At 38.0% G+C, this 18,867-nt stretch overlaps 1 protein-coding gene across 1 annotated transcript in view; it reads right to left on the reverse strand.

The window, feature by feature from the left end:
• KCNU1 (potassium calcium-activated channel subfamily U member 1) overlaps positions 1-18,867 on the reverse strand; it is a 141,506-nt gene that overhangs the window by 61,973 nt on the left and 60,666 nt on the right. Inside the window, 1 exon segment of the mRNA XM_072762693.1 lies at positions 6,954-7,006. Coding sequence (XP_072618794.1) covers positions 6,954-7,006 — 53 coding nt within the window.

The raw sequence follows: 18,867 nt of genomic DNA on the forward strand, positions 1-18,867 counted from the left end.
TCACTAGGAAGCTGGCCCAGAGTCCCACACTTGGTCTTCTCAGCAGCCTCCTGAGATCGGTGCCACTTGTTTTACAGAAGAGGGATCTGAACCACCGTTCAGGAAGTGCTTTGCTCATGATCACATAACATGAAGTCACAGAGCTGAGGTCTTATTCTCAACAGTGCACTTCTGGCATGTCCACCTTGCCCATAGGACTGGACAGCTTCCTTCCTTATCACTCTTGCTGCAACTTAAAAACCAGAAGGCCATAGCACACAATAGGCTTTGATTTGTGATTTTAGATGTACCCAAAAGGCCCTTATCAAATGTCTCCTAAAAAATATCTCCCCTTCTATTTGATGCCTGAAATCCTATAGTTAGGGGGATTCCATCAGCTGAAACCCTTGATCACCAATAAGAGAGAGGCTACCCCTGGAAAGGATAATATATTAAACCTCTGTTTTGGTAAATAATGGTTCAAATAGTAGATGTCGATGGGGATAGTAAGTAGCTGGGAAGTATGAGTCCTGGAGGAGGGTGATGATGGGTCTCAAACAGAGCAGAGGACACAGAATGAAGTCTATGACAATTTTCCCTAGAAACATTATGAGCCACATCCTAGTCCTTGAATAGAATTTTACACAGAAACAGTGACTAAGCTTCCCATAATCTTCACCTTGTCTTGTTGAGTTAGTCTTTTATATATGACCTTAAACAAACAAGGCCTCATCCCTGCCTTTTAAGACATTATAAATGACAAGAATGAAAACACACAAAAATGAACTACTTAATGCAAATAAATATATGCACTCAGTAAATGATCAGTTGTCCCACTGTAATTTTTATTTCCATATTAGGAGAGCTGCTTCCTCATCTTCCCATCCAGCTAAATCAATGGAAATTTCCATACCCGCAAGTCCTAGAATTTGACTTCATTTTTCTTAAGACCTGTCCACAGATTAACAAAGAGGTTTAAAAAAGGTCTTTGTTCCTCTTTAATATAGCCTTTCAAGCTAGTCAAACAGGGCAAAGAAGGAAGGATGGAAAGAATAAGTTGAATTTTCCATGGAATTCCTCTGACATTTTTCTGAAGCCTGAAGCTATTTTGTCTTCTTTTTAAATTAGTAGTAATAAAATATTATTTATTAATCTGAGTAATCCATTTATTTAATAAATATGTGATAAATCATTTTTCTCTATGTAGTACTTTGCTAGCATTGTACTTTGCTTCTCAGAAATCCAATTTTTGCCGCTAGGTACAAGACAGGAACTAGTTCTTTCCAAATTTGTATTCTTCTGCTCTTAGCCCTAACTCTTTCACCTGTTTTTGGAACTCAGGCTCATTGTGCTTAAAAATATCATTTCTACCTGTGTACATGCATGTCTATCTTGATCCTTACCCCCATACCTATCTGTACCTGTAACTATACATGATACATTTGTATTACTGTTTTCTTTGGACTTCCTATTGAGACTTGATAAGGATGCTTATCACACTTCATAGCTAACCTACACCCTTGGTAGGGATTCCTACTTATCCAAATACCATTCATTTCAACAAGGAGGACATCTTTAGAGGTTCTGGAATCTCCAAGACTACAAACATAAGTGCTGTCTGGACTCTTAGAAAAAGGTAACTCTGGAAGATCAAATGCTGTCTATCCTGTATTAAGTACATATGGGTTTCTAGAAAATGATTTGAAATCCTACAGTAAGGGCAAACTCAGTATGCATGTATGAATGAAAGAATCAAAGTTTGATTTAATAGTTATGGACTATATTTTATTCAAATAAAAAAGTCTATGCATGTCCAGAGGGAAAGTCATTTTAAAAGCTTAATATGAAAAAAAAAAAAAAAAGGAAAAGTACCCGCTCAGAAAATCTTGTATGCTCAGCTTCTGTAGGAAGCTCAGATACGATGTGGAAAGAGAAGAATCACGTGTGGTGATTTATACCCGACATTCTGACCCTGGGATGGTACTGAAAACTGGTCCTCAGTAGGAGTTCAGACATTACTGAGGCTAAAAGATGGTGTTTCTCTTGCTTGGATCATCTGGGGCACAGAGTTCAGTAAGGTATGTACAACTGAGAATAAAAAGAAAGGGTGGTCTGGCTTTCTTTCTCAGCTGTGTGAGTAGGGGGAGGTGTGAGGGTGCATAGCCTCTGAAAATGGGTGGTCCTTGGGGCAGATGTCTCAGGAGTCCTCCTTGAGAATAAATTATATAGGGCTGGGAATGGGTGTGTCAGAAAAGAACCAATCCCTCCCAGTTAGATGGATTTCCCCATGTCCTTATGGATGGCATACCTCTGATACTAACAAGCTTCTGATCTGGAAGAAGATATAAGAGTAGTCCTTCTGGATGAACTATAATTTGCTCAGAAACTGAAGACTGCCATGAAATGAGCTGTGCTGGAAGACACTGGGAAATATCCAAAGAGGAGCTGCAATTACCATGGAAAAGAGTGTTCCTGAGGGGAAACAGCAAACTATAGGCAGATGTGGGCATGGAGAAGCGATTGCACCAGTGGGAGGTTCTGATTTACAGATTTTCACTGAAAACCCTGATGGTATACTCTGTTGAGCCAATGGTCTATGGATGGATGGTGTGGGTGGCAGACAGCAAAAGAAATTTTGGAAGGTCTGAAACTTCACACCCTCTCCCTCTGAATCTGAAAGAAATTGGTTGCAAAAGCATGAAAGTCTAAGAGCCAGGAAAATAGTGGCAGAGGAGGATGGGGGAGCAGAACAACAATAGCAAGGAAGCATTTCACACTTGCTCAATTTTGACTGTGAGGTAGGCTATACAAAAGAACTTAATCTGCTTTATCTCAATTATTTGGGTTCTCATATTATGTCACAACTTACAATATTTCAATTATTTAGGTTCTAATATTATCTATATTTTGCAGAAAAGGAAACTGAAGCATAAGGGCTAAAGAGGATGGTGATTCAGGGTTCATACCTGCTATAGGAACAATGCTCATGACAGATATCTGTGGGATGCTTGACCTTCAAAGAGCTATGCTTGGGTTGGACTTTAAGAATAAGAGAAGTAATGACATTTATGGTCTCTGGTGTCTCTAAAAGAACATGGCGAGTATGAAGATGAAGTTGATATATTTACATAGGTTTCACAAAGATATATAGTGGGAAGGGCAATTATGCAGGAAAGTACAGTATTTAGATTTCAATATAATCTGTAACAGTTGAATTAAGCAGACCCAGAGGGAGGTATTCCAGGGAAGGGCTCATATGCCCCAAGAAGACAAATCTTTCTGTTGGAAATGGTTTCCTCTCCTGGCCCAGATCTATCATAAACTGCTTGGAAATTTCTGCCTCCTCTGGTTCACTTGATTAAACATCTGTCAATATGTACTCGAGTTTATAAACACCTACTTTTAAAAAACACTGAATGGCTTAGTGTGATTATTGTGTTACTGGTCAGTCGCAACATAAAATGAACTAGTTGTGTCTAAATCTTTTCTTTGTAATATCTAATTAAAACTCAGTTTTACTGAAGAAGTAAATAACAGTGGGCAGAATTCTCTCAAGCTCACCCAAAGTCAAGTGACCATAATAAATAAATTGGAAGTGAGGGCAGAGGGGCTCCAGGAGCAGTTGAAATGAATTTTTTATTTATCATAAAATTTTGCATATGTCTAACTGGATCATCGTGGAAAGAAGATATTCATCTTCTTTCACTTATGTTACATGATATCTTGATTTAAGGACACAGAACTCAAGTGAATAGAGCTAGCGTTTGTTTATTTATTTAATAAATACGCGTTTAACTACCATCTATTAAATAGACTTTCATGTGCTGGTCTGAGAATTTAACTGCTATTTATAACATTGCTTATTCTATGTGAGGAGAAAGAACCCAGGGATGCAATGAAATATTGGACTATAACTTTTGTATAAGTTAGGGCTGTCTGTATTGCTTCAAGTACTAAGAATAGAAGATAGTCATTTCTGAACTTACTGGAAAACCCACTGGTGGCCTGAAGATTACATCTTTAAAAGCACCAAACCTTTGTCAGCAAAACTATAAATAATATGCTGTGTTGGGTATGTGAATGTAATACTCTTAACACACCAAAAATGGATCACAAATAGCACATACCACACATTCTACATTTTTCCCTTGATAGTGCTTACTTATTAACTCTATTAAGCCATCAAGTTTATTTTACCACTCATTGTTATTACTCAGGATATATGTTTGTCTATTTGCTACCTGGAGTTATCTTAGCCCTATTGCTAAGAAAACTTTTTTTTATGAAAAAAAAATGAAAAGCAAAAACAAAACAAACAAAAATACACCCTATTCTAATACGAAGTGGGAGCAGGATCTGTCATTGATCCTATTAACACTGCACTTAAATCAACTAAGCTAACCAACTCCGTTGATGAAATACCACAGAAATGAGCCCACAAATGGCATTAATACATACAGAAGTGTATAACATGATCACTAATCACTAGTATGACTAATTTATTTTTTAAAAACCTGTAGCTCATGTGAACACACCTTGCTTTTCAATTAAGAACTACAGATGACTTCAGCATCATCTTTAGAGATGTTCTGGATGGCTAACTTGACCTTCTGATGACCTGTGACCTTCTTTAGGGGCCTTCAAAACATATTCAGGAATTCCACAGCCATATACAGAGCTGACAGGCCCAGTTTATGGATGGACCATGCCATCTAAATCAATCCTCCTTTTAGATGCCTGTGTTGGACCATTTCCTTATTTATCATAGACATGGGGGGATTAAAGACAATGGGAAGCATACCAGTAAGTTATTGCATTTTTATAGCTGTGCTAAAGAATAGCGAGATTAAGTTTATGAAACTGAACAGCTACATGTACATTTAAGGATTCTCCATGGCTTTTGGTATCCATTACTTGCCAATCCTCTATTATCACAGAGAAGACATGGGAAAGAATAAATGAAAACACAAGCATGGTTGGAGCACTTCATGTGCTACCCCATATGCTGTCTTTATATTTTCAAAAACAATTTTTAAATGTGAACTATGCTTTTGTAACAATTTCACACTAAAATAAACCTAGCATATTCACGAATACACACAGGCACAATATCAATAGCCAAGAATGTATTCTTAAGAAATTTGAGATGTTATATCTTACAACACTTGAACACATATTCTCGCCTCCAGTCAGACCAGCCAGTACATGGAAGTATGCCTTGGTCATGCCACAGCCTTCACAGAAGTTGAGATGCACACTCTATCTTACCTTTCCAAATCCTATCTACCACAGGAAACTTTATGGAACAACCCATCCATCCCTCATTGACCTCTTCTTCCTTTGACCTCCTGCCAGAATCATTGATGTAGTACTGAAGGTGTGTTGTTTTATTTGGCCTCTAATTTATTTTATATGAATTCATCTTGTTTACCAAACTAGATTGCATGGGGGTGGAAACATCATTTCTATATCTATAAACACACCAAGCAGAGTGCCTACTTAGCACATGGAGGTACACAATAAATACCTTTTATCAATCATTTGAAGAGGAAAAAAAATGCAAAATCCCAATTATAGCAAGTAGCTGCTTTTTTATCACTAAGAGTGAGAAAAAATGTGAATTCCTGAAATACCAAAGCACTTCCCCTACACAGTTCTTAACCCCTTCCCACAGATTATCTGTTTGATAAAATGTTGAAAAGAAGGCACAGAAGGGCCGAAGCTATAATTCCTAGAACTTTTATATTCCTCTTAGAATGTGTACACATGAAGAGGTGGTCAGCCTCAGCTGTGGGAGTGGTACAATAAAACTTCTGTTAACCAGACCCATCTATCCAGAATCTCCAGTTAAACAGAAGCATGATCCTTATATATTAAAAGAAAGAGGTCAGTTATTAAAACAACCAACCAAACAAACAAACAGGATCAAGGACTTATTTCAAAATTTACCTCCTTGGAAGTCTCTGTACTTGCTATATATTCAGATCAATTTTGCACACCTTCCCAGATATAACAATCGATAATTTTAATAAAGAACACCTGTGAGGACTTATTGCTGGGTAACAATTAAGCAAAGTATTTTAAATACCTAATCTCATTCAATCATTACAAAAAACCTACAAAGTATTCATGACTATTAATATAGAAAAACAGAGACACTAGAATTAAAGCAACTTGCCCAAGATCATACAGCTCACAGACAGCATTTGAACTTAACCCTAACCCTAAACCACACCACATTATATAATGTCAATGCACAATGACCATGCTTTGCTGGTAATACAATATTTACCTGTAGATAATCACAATCATTAAAAATTTTCCTGGTAGTGTATGCGTACTAAGCTGAAATGTTACCAACATACTCTAAAGCTATTTACAATAAACTTTGAAGTGATAGAACTCTTAGATCGACTCTCTATTTAAAATCAACTGAACAGATCACCCTCTACCTTCAACTCTGCATTCAGGTTAATCAAGATTTTAATGTACTGTAGGGAAAGAGAATGAGGGAGGAAGCAATTGTTGACCTTGTTCCGCATATTCAAAAACAAAAGCAATCTCATCATCAGTTTTTTGGAAATAAAGAGATGGATTAATAATAGAAATTGGGAATAATTGAAATTTTACTCCAATCCACATATCTAGAGTGCCTGAAAGGTGATCTGAGAGAAAACTGGGTACATGACTATTGGTTATCACAGGTATAAAGTTATTTTGAGCCACGTTGCAGGGAGGTATATTAGTTTAGCTTAATGACATTGGGAAAAGCAAAGATGAATTCACATTGGTAAGGAACAATTCCACTGGTCACTATAAGGGCTGATAAAGCCAATATTCTTGTTTACATCACATTTTTATTGCCCAATGATCCTTAGACACCCTCAGGGAACCAGGGTTTTCTGACGCTTTTACCTGGTGCTGAAGCTCAAATTGCTTATCGGCGGCTGTCCCCAGAGCATACGATCAGGCACAGTAGAATCAGAGAACACCCTCATGCTACTTTTCTTTACCATCACTGTTGCTCCTGCAAGAACACAGCAATCTTAATGAGTCAGCCTATCTTTCTAGAAGGTATTTTTGAACCACTCCTACTGACTGAGCCATTTCTAGGCCCTTGGCTAGGGAGAGGGTAGAGATCCTTAGCCACAGACTAAAATAAGAGGATGGATTATAGAAATCTCTTACATTTCCATCTGCAGAGTTAGAGAGTGGGTGGAAAGTGATTGTGAGGATTTCAATACCGTATGGATGCTTAAAACAAGCACCTACTGAGTTACTACTGTACCTTTCTAAGTCATTACTCCTCTGTCTTACCCAAGTGTAGCATCCACAGAGCCTTCCTGCCATGGGAAGAGTCCATAGCCACTTTTGGACTCTAAGAAAAAATCACTATACAAGTCTTCTTCTCCCTTCTGCAGATACTACTCAGGCTGCAACTTATTCTCTGTGGATACTGCCTTTTACTTTATTTTTTCTTTCAAAATATTTCTTTATTATTAATTTTAACTCTTGAAGAATCTTGATCTTACATGGGCTGGGTCTCAAAACATTTGTGAATTTCCAAGCCTGGAAATAACACAAAGGCAAATAATCTTCTCATCTACAAAATGGGGATAATATTGGGACTTCAAAGGGTAACTGTCAAGATAAATGGAAGACTGTTTGAAATTTAATAATTAAATGAGCAAAATAAAGCTGAGATGAAAAAAAAATGACATAGGAGCCATTACTTCATCCTGCACCCATATGTTGGTATTAAATCATGCCATTGTTATTCCAGAACCCAGATTCAACCTAGGAATCCTTTCAACCCACTGGGCTAGGATGTCATTATTGGATGATAAGGATTGGCACTTAGTATTGTGTTAAGAAATTATCATTCTAAAAGATGCTGGGAAGGTAAATACTTCTCTTTCACTCTTCAAGGACCCTGCACCATGGGTTTCCCTGAACTAGATTCCTGGGTGATCAGAGATGTGGAACTGTCAGAGAAGAAGTTATCAAGGAGATGGACAAAGTCAAAGAGAAGCCATTACTATTATTCTTCTTCCTTGCCCATCCGAATGGAGAGAAGAAACATGGCCTTTTCCTCCTGTCTCAATTTAAGGATCATCTGTTGACTACTCTTTTTTCATGTGGAATAAATCTTTAAACCCACATATGTAAGTGATATGTTTAGAGGTTTTAGACAATGGCCAGCAAGAAGAGCCACACAAACATCATGGTTTCCCTCTTCTTTTGATTTAATGCTTTCTGACCTATTCTAATCTGTGGGAAATATCAATTGAGTGAAAACACACTTCTGGAAGAAGAGAGACCTCCTTTGGATATGTGATTTGTCAACTTTAATCAGCAGTAACTGCATCACACAGGTGTTCTAAGAGCCAGGTTTGGAATAAGACTGCTCCCTACCTGTAATCCTCAGAAGCCTTCACTTACATTTGGAGGCTTGATGGGGGTTTTCAGGTTGACTGGTGTTTCCTTATTTCCTGGTTACCTTTTGCCCTGGGGAAAATGGCTCAGGGACAGAACATCTGAAGAAAATTCTGAGTGAGAACTGGTGTATCAACTGTCAGTCTTTAAAGGCTAGCCTCTGAATACATTTGATAGAAGCTGAGCTATGGAATGCAAAAGGCAACATGCCCAAACTGGCTTAGGAACAATGGAACTTTCGGGAAGTCTCTGCTTTCTCAAAGCCTAACCCAGCAGCCGACATTTGCACGGTATTAAAAAATGGGTGGGAGGGGATAAGTGGGTAGGTGAATGCTATGTATGAATCTCTCAAAATTTTTGCTAAAGCTTTGAATCTTCCCTTGTACTATTCTTAAGAAAATCTCTTCTGAAAACACATTAAAGATCTGTATAATTTTGGAAGCTTTCATAGTTATGGAAGTATGTACATGTGGGGGTCAGAAAGAGGAGCCTGTAGGGGCTGGGGACTCCTCTGGCCATGGGCTGACTGCCTAAAGGTGAAAGGTTAACTGGTCCTGTGACCACTCTTGATCCCTTCTAACTAATTCTATGATCTGAATGACCTTCACAAAGGGTCTAAAAGTGTTCTTTCCAGCAGGTTGCAGACAGGGCAGTTAAGAGCATCCAACAATCTCATTGCTTTTGCCCCCAGCTTCTATGCCACTTCAAGCAATTGAAGAAAATGTAAAGAATACCATAAAAATCAGAAGTCCTCAAAGCAGTCGAAAAACAACTAAATTTGTCTGATTATGTTCTAAGACACTTTGATCATTTTATTTAGTTATATTTTTATCTATCTGCAGCCAACAGCATCCATGTACTTCTTCATGCTTTAGGCAAGAAAAGAATGAAATGGAATTTTGCCTTACACTCTAGCAACACTGTTAACATCTTGTCATGGCTTTCTATGACCTCCCTATAGATATTCTGAAGGTTTCTGGATAAACCATTAGACACCAAAAAGGACATCTAAGATCTGTGAATAACTGAAAGAAAAAAGCCCCTATAAAAGGCCAACATTTTGATTATGTTTCTCTCTTCTTCAAGAAGTGATATCCTCGAAAGGTACAGGTAAGCATTTTCTTCTTTGGCATATGTGATAGGACTGCATGTGAAGACATGCCTCATATATGATTTCCATACAGATAGCAGTAATTCTAACCCTTTCTTGCCTCATCAAGAACTCTTATCATAGTCCAAATAAGCCAACATGATTCCTATATTGTTTGGGTAATTCTGAATTTGCCCCAATTTACTAAAAATGCAAATCATTACAATTATTTACAAAATTTAATATTTGGCAACCATTGTGACACATCTAAAAGGTGACAGTATGTATTCTGTATAAGAACCATTACCACTACTCTGGAAGATGAAGAAGAAGCAGGACAACAGATCAAGCCAATGCCTTAGTCTTACAAAAATGAAGGATAGCATTCATCTATCTTCTTATTTTCATTTATATATCCATTAATGGTCAGAAATTCTTTTCAAGAAGTTATTATAGCCATGAAGGATGGCATGGATTGGCATAGGTGGCAGCTAGATCCAAAGAAACCAGCTTAGAAGCTATTGTAATCACTGGGATGAGATATACAGAGGACCACAGCTGAGGTGGAGATGGACACCAAGGACGGGAGAAAATGGAGCCCACTGTCAACTATAGGATTAGAATAACAACTTTCATGAATATAGGAATACAAGATAGTTGTGTATGGTCTTTGTAGTTATCAAGTTGCTTTCCTTTTTACTGAAATTTTGTGGACATGTAGTCCCTGACTCTGCTCTAGATAAGAAGAGTCACATAAGAACCCTTTCTATTCTCTGTCATACTGAAGGCCAGTACAGGAGGAGAGCTCTGACTGGGCTTCAGAGCAGCTTGGTTAAGCCAACCCAGAGAGACCAGCTGGTAGCTTGATCAGGGAAATTCTATCTCAGCTTTCTGGGTTTGGAATTCTCCTCCCTGAAAAGTAGAGGCTGGGGTGACTCTTGTCTTAAAGAGGTCAATTATTCTTGGGTATTTATGAAAAAAGTGACCCAGGGTTCAAACTTAAAGAGAACCATGAAATGGGGTAAATTTAAGTTTGAATCATCGACCCAAACCATTTTGTATCTTGCCCCCTGGACTTGATTCGTTTCACATCCTCTGTCCATCTTCCTTTTCAAAATTCTCCTCCTTTATGTGTGACTCCACTGCAAAAACTAAGATTTTAATGACGACTCTAAAAGAGTGCTCAGCGGGGTGGAGATTAGGGAAATCTAGACACAACTTTCCTTGGGGCTTTTTTCTTTTTTTGTTTTGTTTTGTTTTTATTGAAGTTTGATTTGCCAACATATAGTATAATATCTGGTGTTCGCCATCAAGTGCCCTCCTCAGTGCCCTTCACCCAGTTACCCCAACCCTGTCCACCTCCCCTTTTGCAACCCTTTGTTTCCCAGAGTTAAGAGTCTCTTGTGGTTTGCCTCCCTCTCTAATTTTTCCCACTCAGTTCCCCTCCTTTTCCTTATAGTCCCTTTCACTATTTCTTATATTCCCCATAAGAGTGAAACCATATGATGATTGTCCTTCTCCAATTGACTTACTACACTCAGCATAATATCCTCCAGTTCCATCCACATCGAAGCAAATGGTGGATATTCATCCTTTCTGATGGCTGAGTAATATTCCATTGTATATCTACACCACATAGTCTAGTCATTCTTATTGCCTGCTTGCTCCATCCCACTGCTCACAAGATTTGTGTAAGCTCCTCCACGCCCTGGTTAAGGACTACTACTCTGCCACCTGAGGCGTCAGAGGTTTCAGAGTGAAATAGCAGGCAGTGAACTGTATAGTTAGGGCTGAGGAACTTTCTGTCCAATAATTTATCTAACTATAGTAAACAAAAAACCAGACAACTACTCCTCCTCATCTCAAGGTTAGCCCAACTCGTCTTCCTGCTCTGAGCCCCCAAACCATCAGGAAATGGGTTAAAATGAGTATAATCCACTAGGACTTCTCTGGCAATTCTTATTTCATCTGCATTTCATTGATGAGAAAAGAAATAATGACATTCATTTTGAGCTTATGGTCCCACGGGTAATATGATAATTAACACACATATACTTACTATTTTCCAGCTACTGATCTTAATGCTTTTTATATTAATATACTCAATTTGTATACTCCTTATGTACTAATATTTTCATTTAATCTTTTGATATATGTGATATTATTATCAGCATTTTATAGTAATCTGAAGCACAGTGAGAGTTTGAATAATTTGCTTAAAGTCACACAGCTAAGAGGTGACCAATGCAGAATTCATATGCTGCCTCTTCAGATGCTAAGATTATGAATATAAGTAGAGAACCTCTGGTATGGTTTCAGTTAAGAAAAGTAGAAGTAATAAAAGGCAAGAGGGGTTATAAATCTTCGAACATCAGAATTGAAAATGGCCATCAAGATGATAAGAACTGCCCAGTTTGGAAATAACAACATTGAGACCCCAAAGAGTAGCATGTCTTCACTTAACCATAGTGAATCAGTGGCACAGTTATCCATAGCATTCAAGTCTTCTGAACTCTCAATTAGCATAGTAGGAGGAAAAAATTGGTGGGAATGAGCAAACTCAATTAGCTCAAGAAAGAAAAGGCTATTAAAGAAGAGTGGACTGGGGATACCCCACATCAGGCTCTGAAACATGAAATCTTCAGCCTGAAATTTGTAGTAATCCAAAGTCAGAAAAATTTTCTATTTTGCTACCTATTGCTAGGTTCTTAAGTTCTCTTTGAAGGTTAATTCATTGGGAGAACTTCCAGATATTATCACGACTTTTAAATCTACAAGGCCAAACAGCCCCCTTCTAGAGTGATGTGCTCTCCAGCACATTTTGACTAGAGCTCTCTCCAGATTCAAATTCCCACACAAGCATGCCAGGCCCATAAGCATTTCATGGTACTCTGCTGCCATCGTCTGGCGAAATGAAGTCAAGAACAGCTGACATTGCCCACTATTTCAGCATCTGGATACCAAATTATTTGATAAGAGTTCTCCCTGACTTAAGGGATAGGCATGGCAGGAGTGGTGACTGAGGATCAGGGCCCAGTAGGAAGAAATGATTCTATTATGAGAAGAATCAAAGATTCTGAGAATTGTGATAAATACAGCGAAGCTCAAACATTAGATTATAAGTTGAAAGTTTTACTAATTTATTCTCTAGATACTATTAAATTCATATTACAGAGGTGGGTAACATTTGGCATATCTATACATATGATGGCAGAGCCTTTCTATTAATGCAAAGAATCTTTCCCTCTTTATACTAGAGCAACTTTCTACTTTAAAAAATATATATAGTAAGGGTGCCTGGGTGGCTCAGTTGATTAAATGTCTGACTTGATTTCAGCTCAGGGTTGTGAGATCAAGCTCTGTCCAGGAGGGAGCCCTCTCCCTCTTCCCCTTCTCCCATCCCCCCTCCCCACTTGTGTGCTCTCTCTCACTCTCAAAAAATAAAAATAAAAATAAATAAGATAAAATAAGTAAAATAAAATAGTAAAAATACACTTAAAACTTGCTAGAAGGGGATTATTAATTTTTATAAAACATTTTTGTTTTGCAAAATGACTAACAGAATTATATGCATATAAGAGTGTATACCGAACTTGCAAAAGTTTGATTTACATTGTGTTTACAGGAATACATCTACTGTGTGAAACCATGTTAAATTTTCATTTATTATAAAGATACATGTAGTGAGATGACACTTTTAAAGGATTGATTTTTCTTTCTTCTTTTTTTTAAATGAAATATTTCTCCTATATATTCGGTCTCATCCCTTGCCTCAGGGAAGATTTATAGATTAAAGAACACAAAAAGAGTCAATGTTTCGCTTCTGAATTCCAAATAAGGTCTTAAAGCCCATTTAATTAACAATCTTCAGACTTAAGCATTCAGTGGCAATCTTATGCACAATAGATATTTCAGGTTCCCCTCATCCCAACTCACATCTAAGGCAGAGATTCTACAGTGAGAGAATCAAACCAAGAAGACCAGAGGCTACCACCACTGCCCTGTGCCCTGCTCAAAAAGCATATGTGTCATTTCAAGAGAAGTAGATCACTGTCCCGATTCCCAGCTCTGGAGCAGTGGCTCAGACATTCTGCCCAAAGGGAGAGGCAGATCATAGAAACAAGAGCTGAAGCTCTTCCCAAGGGAGTTGGCTTTATCTAAAAAAGTGTGGGGATCCCTGGGTGGCGCAGCGGTTTAGCGCCTGCCTTTGGCCCAGGGCGCAATCCTGGAGACCCGGGGTCGAGTCCCACGTCAGGCTCCCGGTGCATGGAGTCTGCTTCTCCCTCTGCCTCTCTCTCTCTCTCTCTCTCTCTCTCTCTGTGTGTGTGACTATCATAAATAAATTTAAAAAAATAAAAGGAAAAGTCCCCCTGACCATGGTTTAAAAAAAAAAAAAAAGTGTGGAAAAGTTCAAGCTGCTCTTGAAAACAATGGTGGTTTTAGTGGCAAACAATTAGATTGACGTTGATAGCTCCGTGAGAGCAACAAGGTAAACCATAGTAAACCAGAGTTTACTACAGTGAAATGGGAAAAGAGACAGCTAATAAGTGTTTTTTTTGGGGTCTGGAAGGACCTCAAAGATTGGTCTCAAAAACTACTCCTGCAATGGAGTCCACAATTAATTGGATAATACCTTAGAACAATATATGCCTGAGGGATTGTCAAGAATAATAGAGTCTGCAGCAGACAGTTAGTCTACCCCAAGAGCTGGGTGTGATACCAACAGAGGCATAGAGATGAACAGAAAGATCTGCAAAAGAGATAAATTTGCAAATGGAACTAAACGTGTTAATCAGCTCACCTTGAAAAATTTTCCCGGATTAACCAGGTGGGCCCAATGTAATCACCGGAGTTCTTTCAATATGGAACAGGGAGGCAAAAGATCCAGAGTTAGATAAGGAAACATGATGATGGAAGCAGAGTCTGAGTGATGAGACCTGACCTGAGTGAGAAAGTCCTGACCAGAAATTTCTGGCTTTGAAGATAGAGGGGGCCATGAGCCAGGAAGTACAGGCAGCCTCTGCAACCTGAGTAAGAAAGGGTATGGATTCTTGCTTGGAACTTCCATAAAGCCTCCTGCCAGGTAGGGGCAGGAATACATTTTTAGACTTTTAGACTCCTGAATGATAAAGTAATGTTAATTTATCAGTAAGCCACTAACTGAATGGTAATTTGTTATGGTAGCAGTTGCAAACTAGTGCAGTGCCCAACGATAAATTTGAACTGCCAGAAGAAAAAGATCAGCAAATATAAGGACAGATTGATAGAGACCACAATTGAAAAGAGCAAGAGCAAAAGAAAGAGAGAGGCATACAATGAAGAGAGAGACAAGAGACAGAGAGAGAGGGAGAAGAAAAACAGTTCGAGAAAAATGTGGATCCCCATTAAGTGTATCATTTACATGTAAAGATAGGACCGATTAGAGGAAGAAAGATGAAGGAGAAGAAAAAATACTTAAATAAATAATGAATTAAATCTTCCCAAATTTGATGAAAAATATTCATCTACAATTATTGGCACACTTCAGAGGCATTGTGAGTTTGGTTCCAGACCACTTCAATAAAGCAGATATCAGAGTAAAGCAAGTCAATAGTATTTTTTTGATTTCCTAGTGCATATATAAGTTATGTCTATGCTATACTATAGTCTAAGTGTACAATAGCATTATGTCTAAAAAAGTACATATTTAATTTAAAAAATACTTTATTGATAAATAATGCCAATCTTTATCTGAGCTTACAGTGAATCACAATGTTTTTGCTGGTGAAGAGGCTTGCATCAGTGCTGGTGGCTGCTGACTGATCAGAGTGGTGGTTGCTGATGGTAGGGGTGTCTGTGGCAATTTCTTAAAAATAAAACAATGAAATTTCCTGTATCAACTGACTCTTCCTTTCACTTGAACACATTGAAGCATTGTAGGGTTCTTAACTTGCCTAATTTCAATATTGTGTCTCAGGAAATAAGGAAGCCTAAGGAGAAGGAGTGGAGTAGCTGGTCAGAAGAACATACAATACACATGCAATAGTTATCAATTAAGTTATATGTATTGTATGGGCATGGTCCATGGTATCCAAAACAATTACAATAGTAACATCAAAGATCACTGATCACAGGGACACCTGGATGGCTCAGTGGTTGAGAATCTGCCTTTGGTTCTAGTCATGATCCCAGGGTCCTGGGATCAAGTTCAGTATTGGGCTCCCTATGGGGAGCCTGCTTCTCCCTCTGACTATGTCTGTGCCTCGCTCTCCGTGTCTCTCATAAGTAAATAAATAAAATCTTTAAAAAAAATCACTGATCACAGATCACCATAACAATTATAATAATACTAAAGTTTGAAATATCACTACAACTACCAAAATGTGACTCAGAAACGAAGTGAGCAAATGCTGTTAGAAAAATGGTGCCAACAGACTTGCAGCTGTAGAGTTGCCAAAAAATTTAATTTGTAAAAAATGCAATACCTACAAAGCACAATAAAGTGAAGCACAATAAAATGAGGTATGTCTGTATTATTTTCTTATGAATGCTATAACAAATTACCCAAAATGTTGGCTTAAAACAATATTCTTTTATTTTCTTCCAGTTCTGGAGTTAAGAAGTCTGAAGTAATTTTCCCTGGGCTAAAATCAAGGCATTAAATTCCCTGTAGGGATTCTAGGGGGTAATCGATTTCCTTGCCTTTTCCAGCTACCAGAGAAGCTCCCTGTATTCCTTGCCCAGTGGCCCTGTCCTCCATCTTCAAAGACAGTGACATAACATTTTGTCACTCTGAATCAGCTTCCATCTTTTTTCACCATAGCCCCTTTCTTTTGTGTACATAGTTAGATCTTCTTTTGACTCTATTTCATAAGGATCCTTATGATTACATTTAGATTCCACATAGATAATCCAGGATAATCTGCCAATCTCAAGATCCTTCATTTAATCACATCTGAAAAGTTCTTTTGCCATAAGAAAATAACATTCACAGGGTTCCAGAGGTAGGATATGGATATCTTTGGGAGCCATTACTTAGCCTATTACATTACACATACAAAGATCTCAGTGAACTTGAAATAGGATGAACAAAAAGATATCCAGATACAGATGTATCATAGTAATAATGCAAAAAGTCAAAGACAAGAAAATCTTGAAAGCAACAGGAGACAGACAAACAAAACTTGATTTACATGTAAAACCCAGTGAGATTAACAGATGACTTTTCATCAAAAAGAATGAAAGCTAGAAGGCAGTAGGATGATGTAACCAAAGTGCTGAAATAAACTGTCAAACAGAAATTTTATATCCAGTAAAACTCTCTTTCGATATTGGTGCTGAGGCACACCCAAAAAAATGATAAAGACTTCAGAAAGTTTGCCCCTCCATAAAAACAAAGAATAAACTAAAAAAAGCGGTCAGAATGATGTTTTTTCAGAATTCTGAAAACTAATTGGCAGTAACCCAAGAACAATTAGTTCAGAAAAACAAATATATCTCAATAAAAATAGCAATATTTGTGGTGTCTTAACTTATATTAGTCCTATCTCCAACTCTATAGCTAATCAATATCCTTGAAATATAATGCCCCATATTCCTGGTGCCAGAAGGAGTAGAACAGAACTACATTTCTCTCATAGCCTTATTTCCAAAGAAGAGTCATTATTTGACTCGTGTAGTAGTTTCCTGGATGATCCTACTTGAATGGATTGTCTTTTTCAACCTTATTTGAATTTAGCTAGTTCTAAAATCCTCTACCCAGGAAGCTATACCAAATGTTTTAGCTTCACAGGTGTCTGAAACAATGGATAAAAGATAGGGCAAACAATAGACTAAATAAAGTTTAAAGGGGAAACTGATAAATGACTTGTCCATAAACATTTTAAAAACCTCTGGAGTACTACCGAGAACAACAACACACATCCCAGGACCCCAAGACTATGTACAGATGTGCATGCTGCAAAGGCCTTAGCTCTCACCAATTGCCTTTGGTATTCTATGCAAGCAGGAAGTGATGGCTAAAGCAGAGTTGTCAACTGCCTACCTGAATATTGAAGGCATACCTCAACAAAAACACAGAATCCCTTGACAAATACTGGGAGATTTACTGGTTGCAGGTATTTAACAAGATCTCTGTCCAATTATTAGATGGCCGCTAAGCTAACACAATAGAGAATTCAGTGGCTAACAATAACAAAGATGCAGATATTATGTAGTTCATAAAAGTCACTAACATAATGGCAACTACAACAAACAGTAACAACAAAAAACACTGGGGAAGAAGGTGGGTGAAATCTAATTTCCATAATTACCACACTTACAATATTTTCAATGTCTAATTTACAACAAAAAGTTATGAGACATGGAAAGAAACAGGAAAATATTGTCTATACACAGGATGAAAACCTATCAATAAATACTGTCCCTGAGAGCGCCCAGACATTGCATTTACTAATCAGACTTTAAATCTATTAAAAGGTATTTTAAGTATGTTCAGAGAACTAAGGGAAATTATAGCTAAAGAACTAAGGAATATGAGAGGGGCAGCCCCGGTGGCACAGTGGTTTGGCACCGCCTGCAGCCTGGGGTGTGATCCTGGAGACCCGGGGTCGAGTCCCTCGTTGGGCTCCCTGCATGGAGCCTGCTTCTCCCTCTGCCTGTGTCTCTGCCTCTCTGTGTGTCTATGAATAAATAAATAAAATCTTTAAAAAAAAAAAAAAGAATATGAGAATGATGTCTCATAAAACAGAATAGCAATAAAGTGTTACAGTTATTAGGGGTGCCTGGCTCAGTCAGTTAAGCATCTGCCTTTGGCTCAGTCATGATCTTAGGGTCCTGGGATTGAGCCCCACATCAGGCTTCCTGCTCACTGGGAGCCTGTTTCTCCCTTTTCCTTTGCTCTCTTTCTCTTTCTCTTTCTGTGTCTCTCATGAATAAAGAAAATCTTTCAAAAAAAAAACCTTTTATTTTATTTTATTTTATTTATTTATTTATTTATTTATTTATTCATTCATTCATTCATTCATGAGACACACACACACACACAGAGAGAGAGAAAGAGAGAGAGAGAGAGAGAGAGGCAGAGACCGAGGGAGAAGCAGGCTCCACACAGGGGTCCGATGTGGGACTTGATTCCAGGACCCCAGGATCATGCCCTGGCCGAAGGCAGGTGCTAAACTTCTGAGCCACCCAGGGATCCCCAAAACCCTTTTTTTCTATCTGATTTAAAAGATGAATGTAAAAAGAAATAATTGCAAATCTATGCTGATGGCCACATATACATAAAGAATTTGTGATGATAACCTAAAGGGAGGAAATGGAACTATATAAGAACATAGTTTTTGTATACTATAGAAATTAACTTGGCATTAATCTAAACAAAA

Source organism: Vulpes vulpes, chromosome 7 (genome assembly GCF_048418805.1).
Source record: "Vulpes vulpes isolate BD-2025 chromosome 7, VulVul3, whole genome shotgun sequence".
NCBI classification, from domain to species: domain Eukaryota; kingdom Metazoa; phylum Chordata; class Mammalia; order Carnivora; family Canidae; genus Vulpes; species Vulpes vulpes.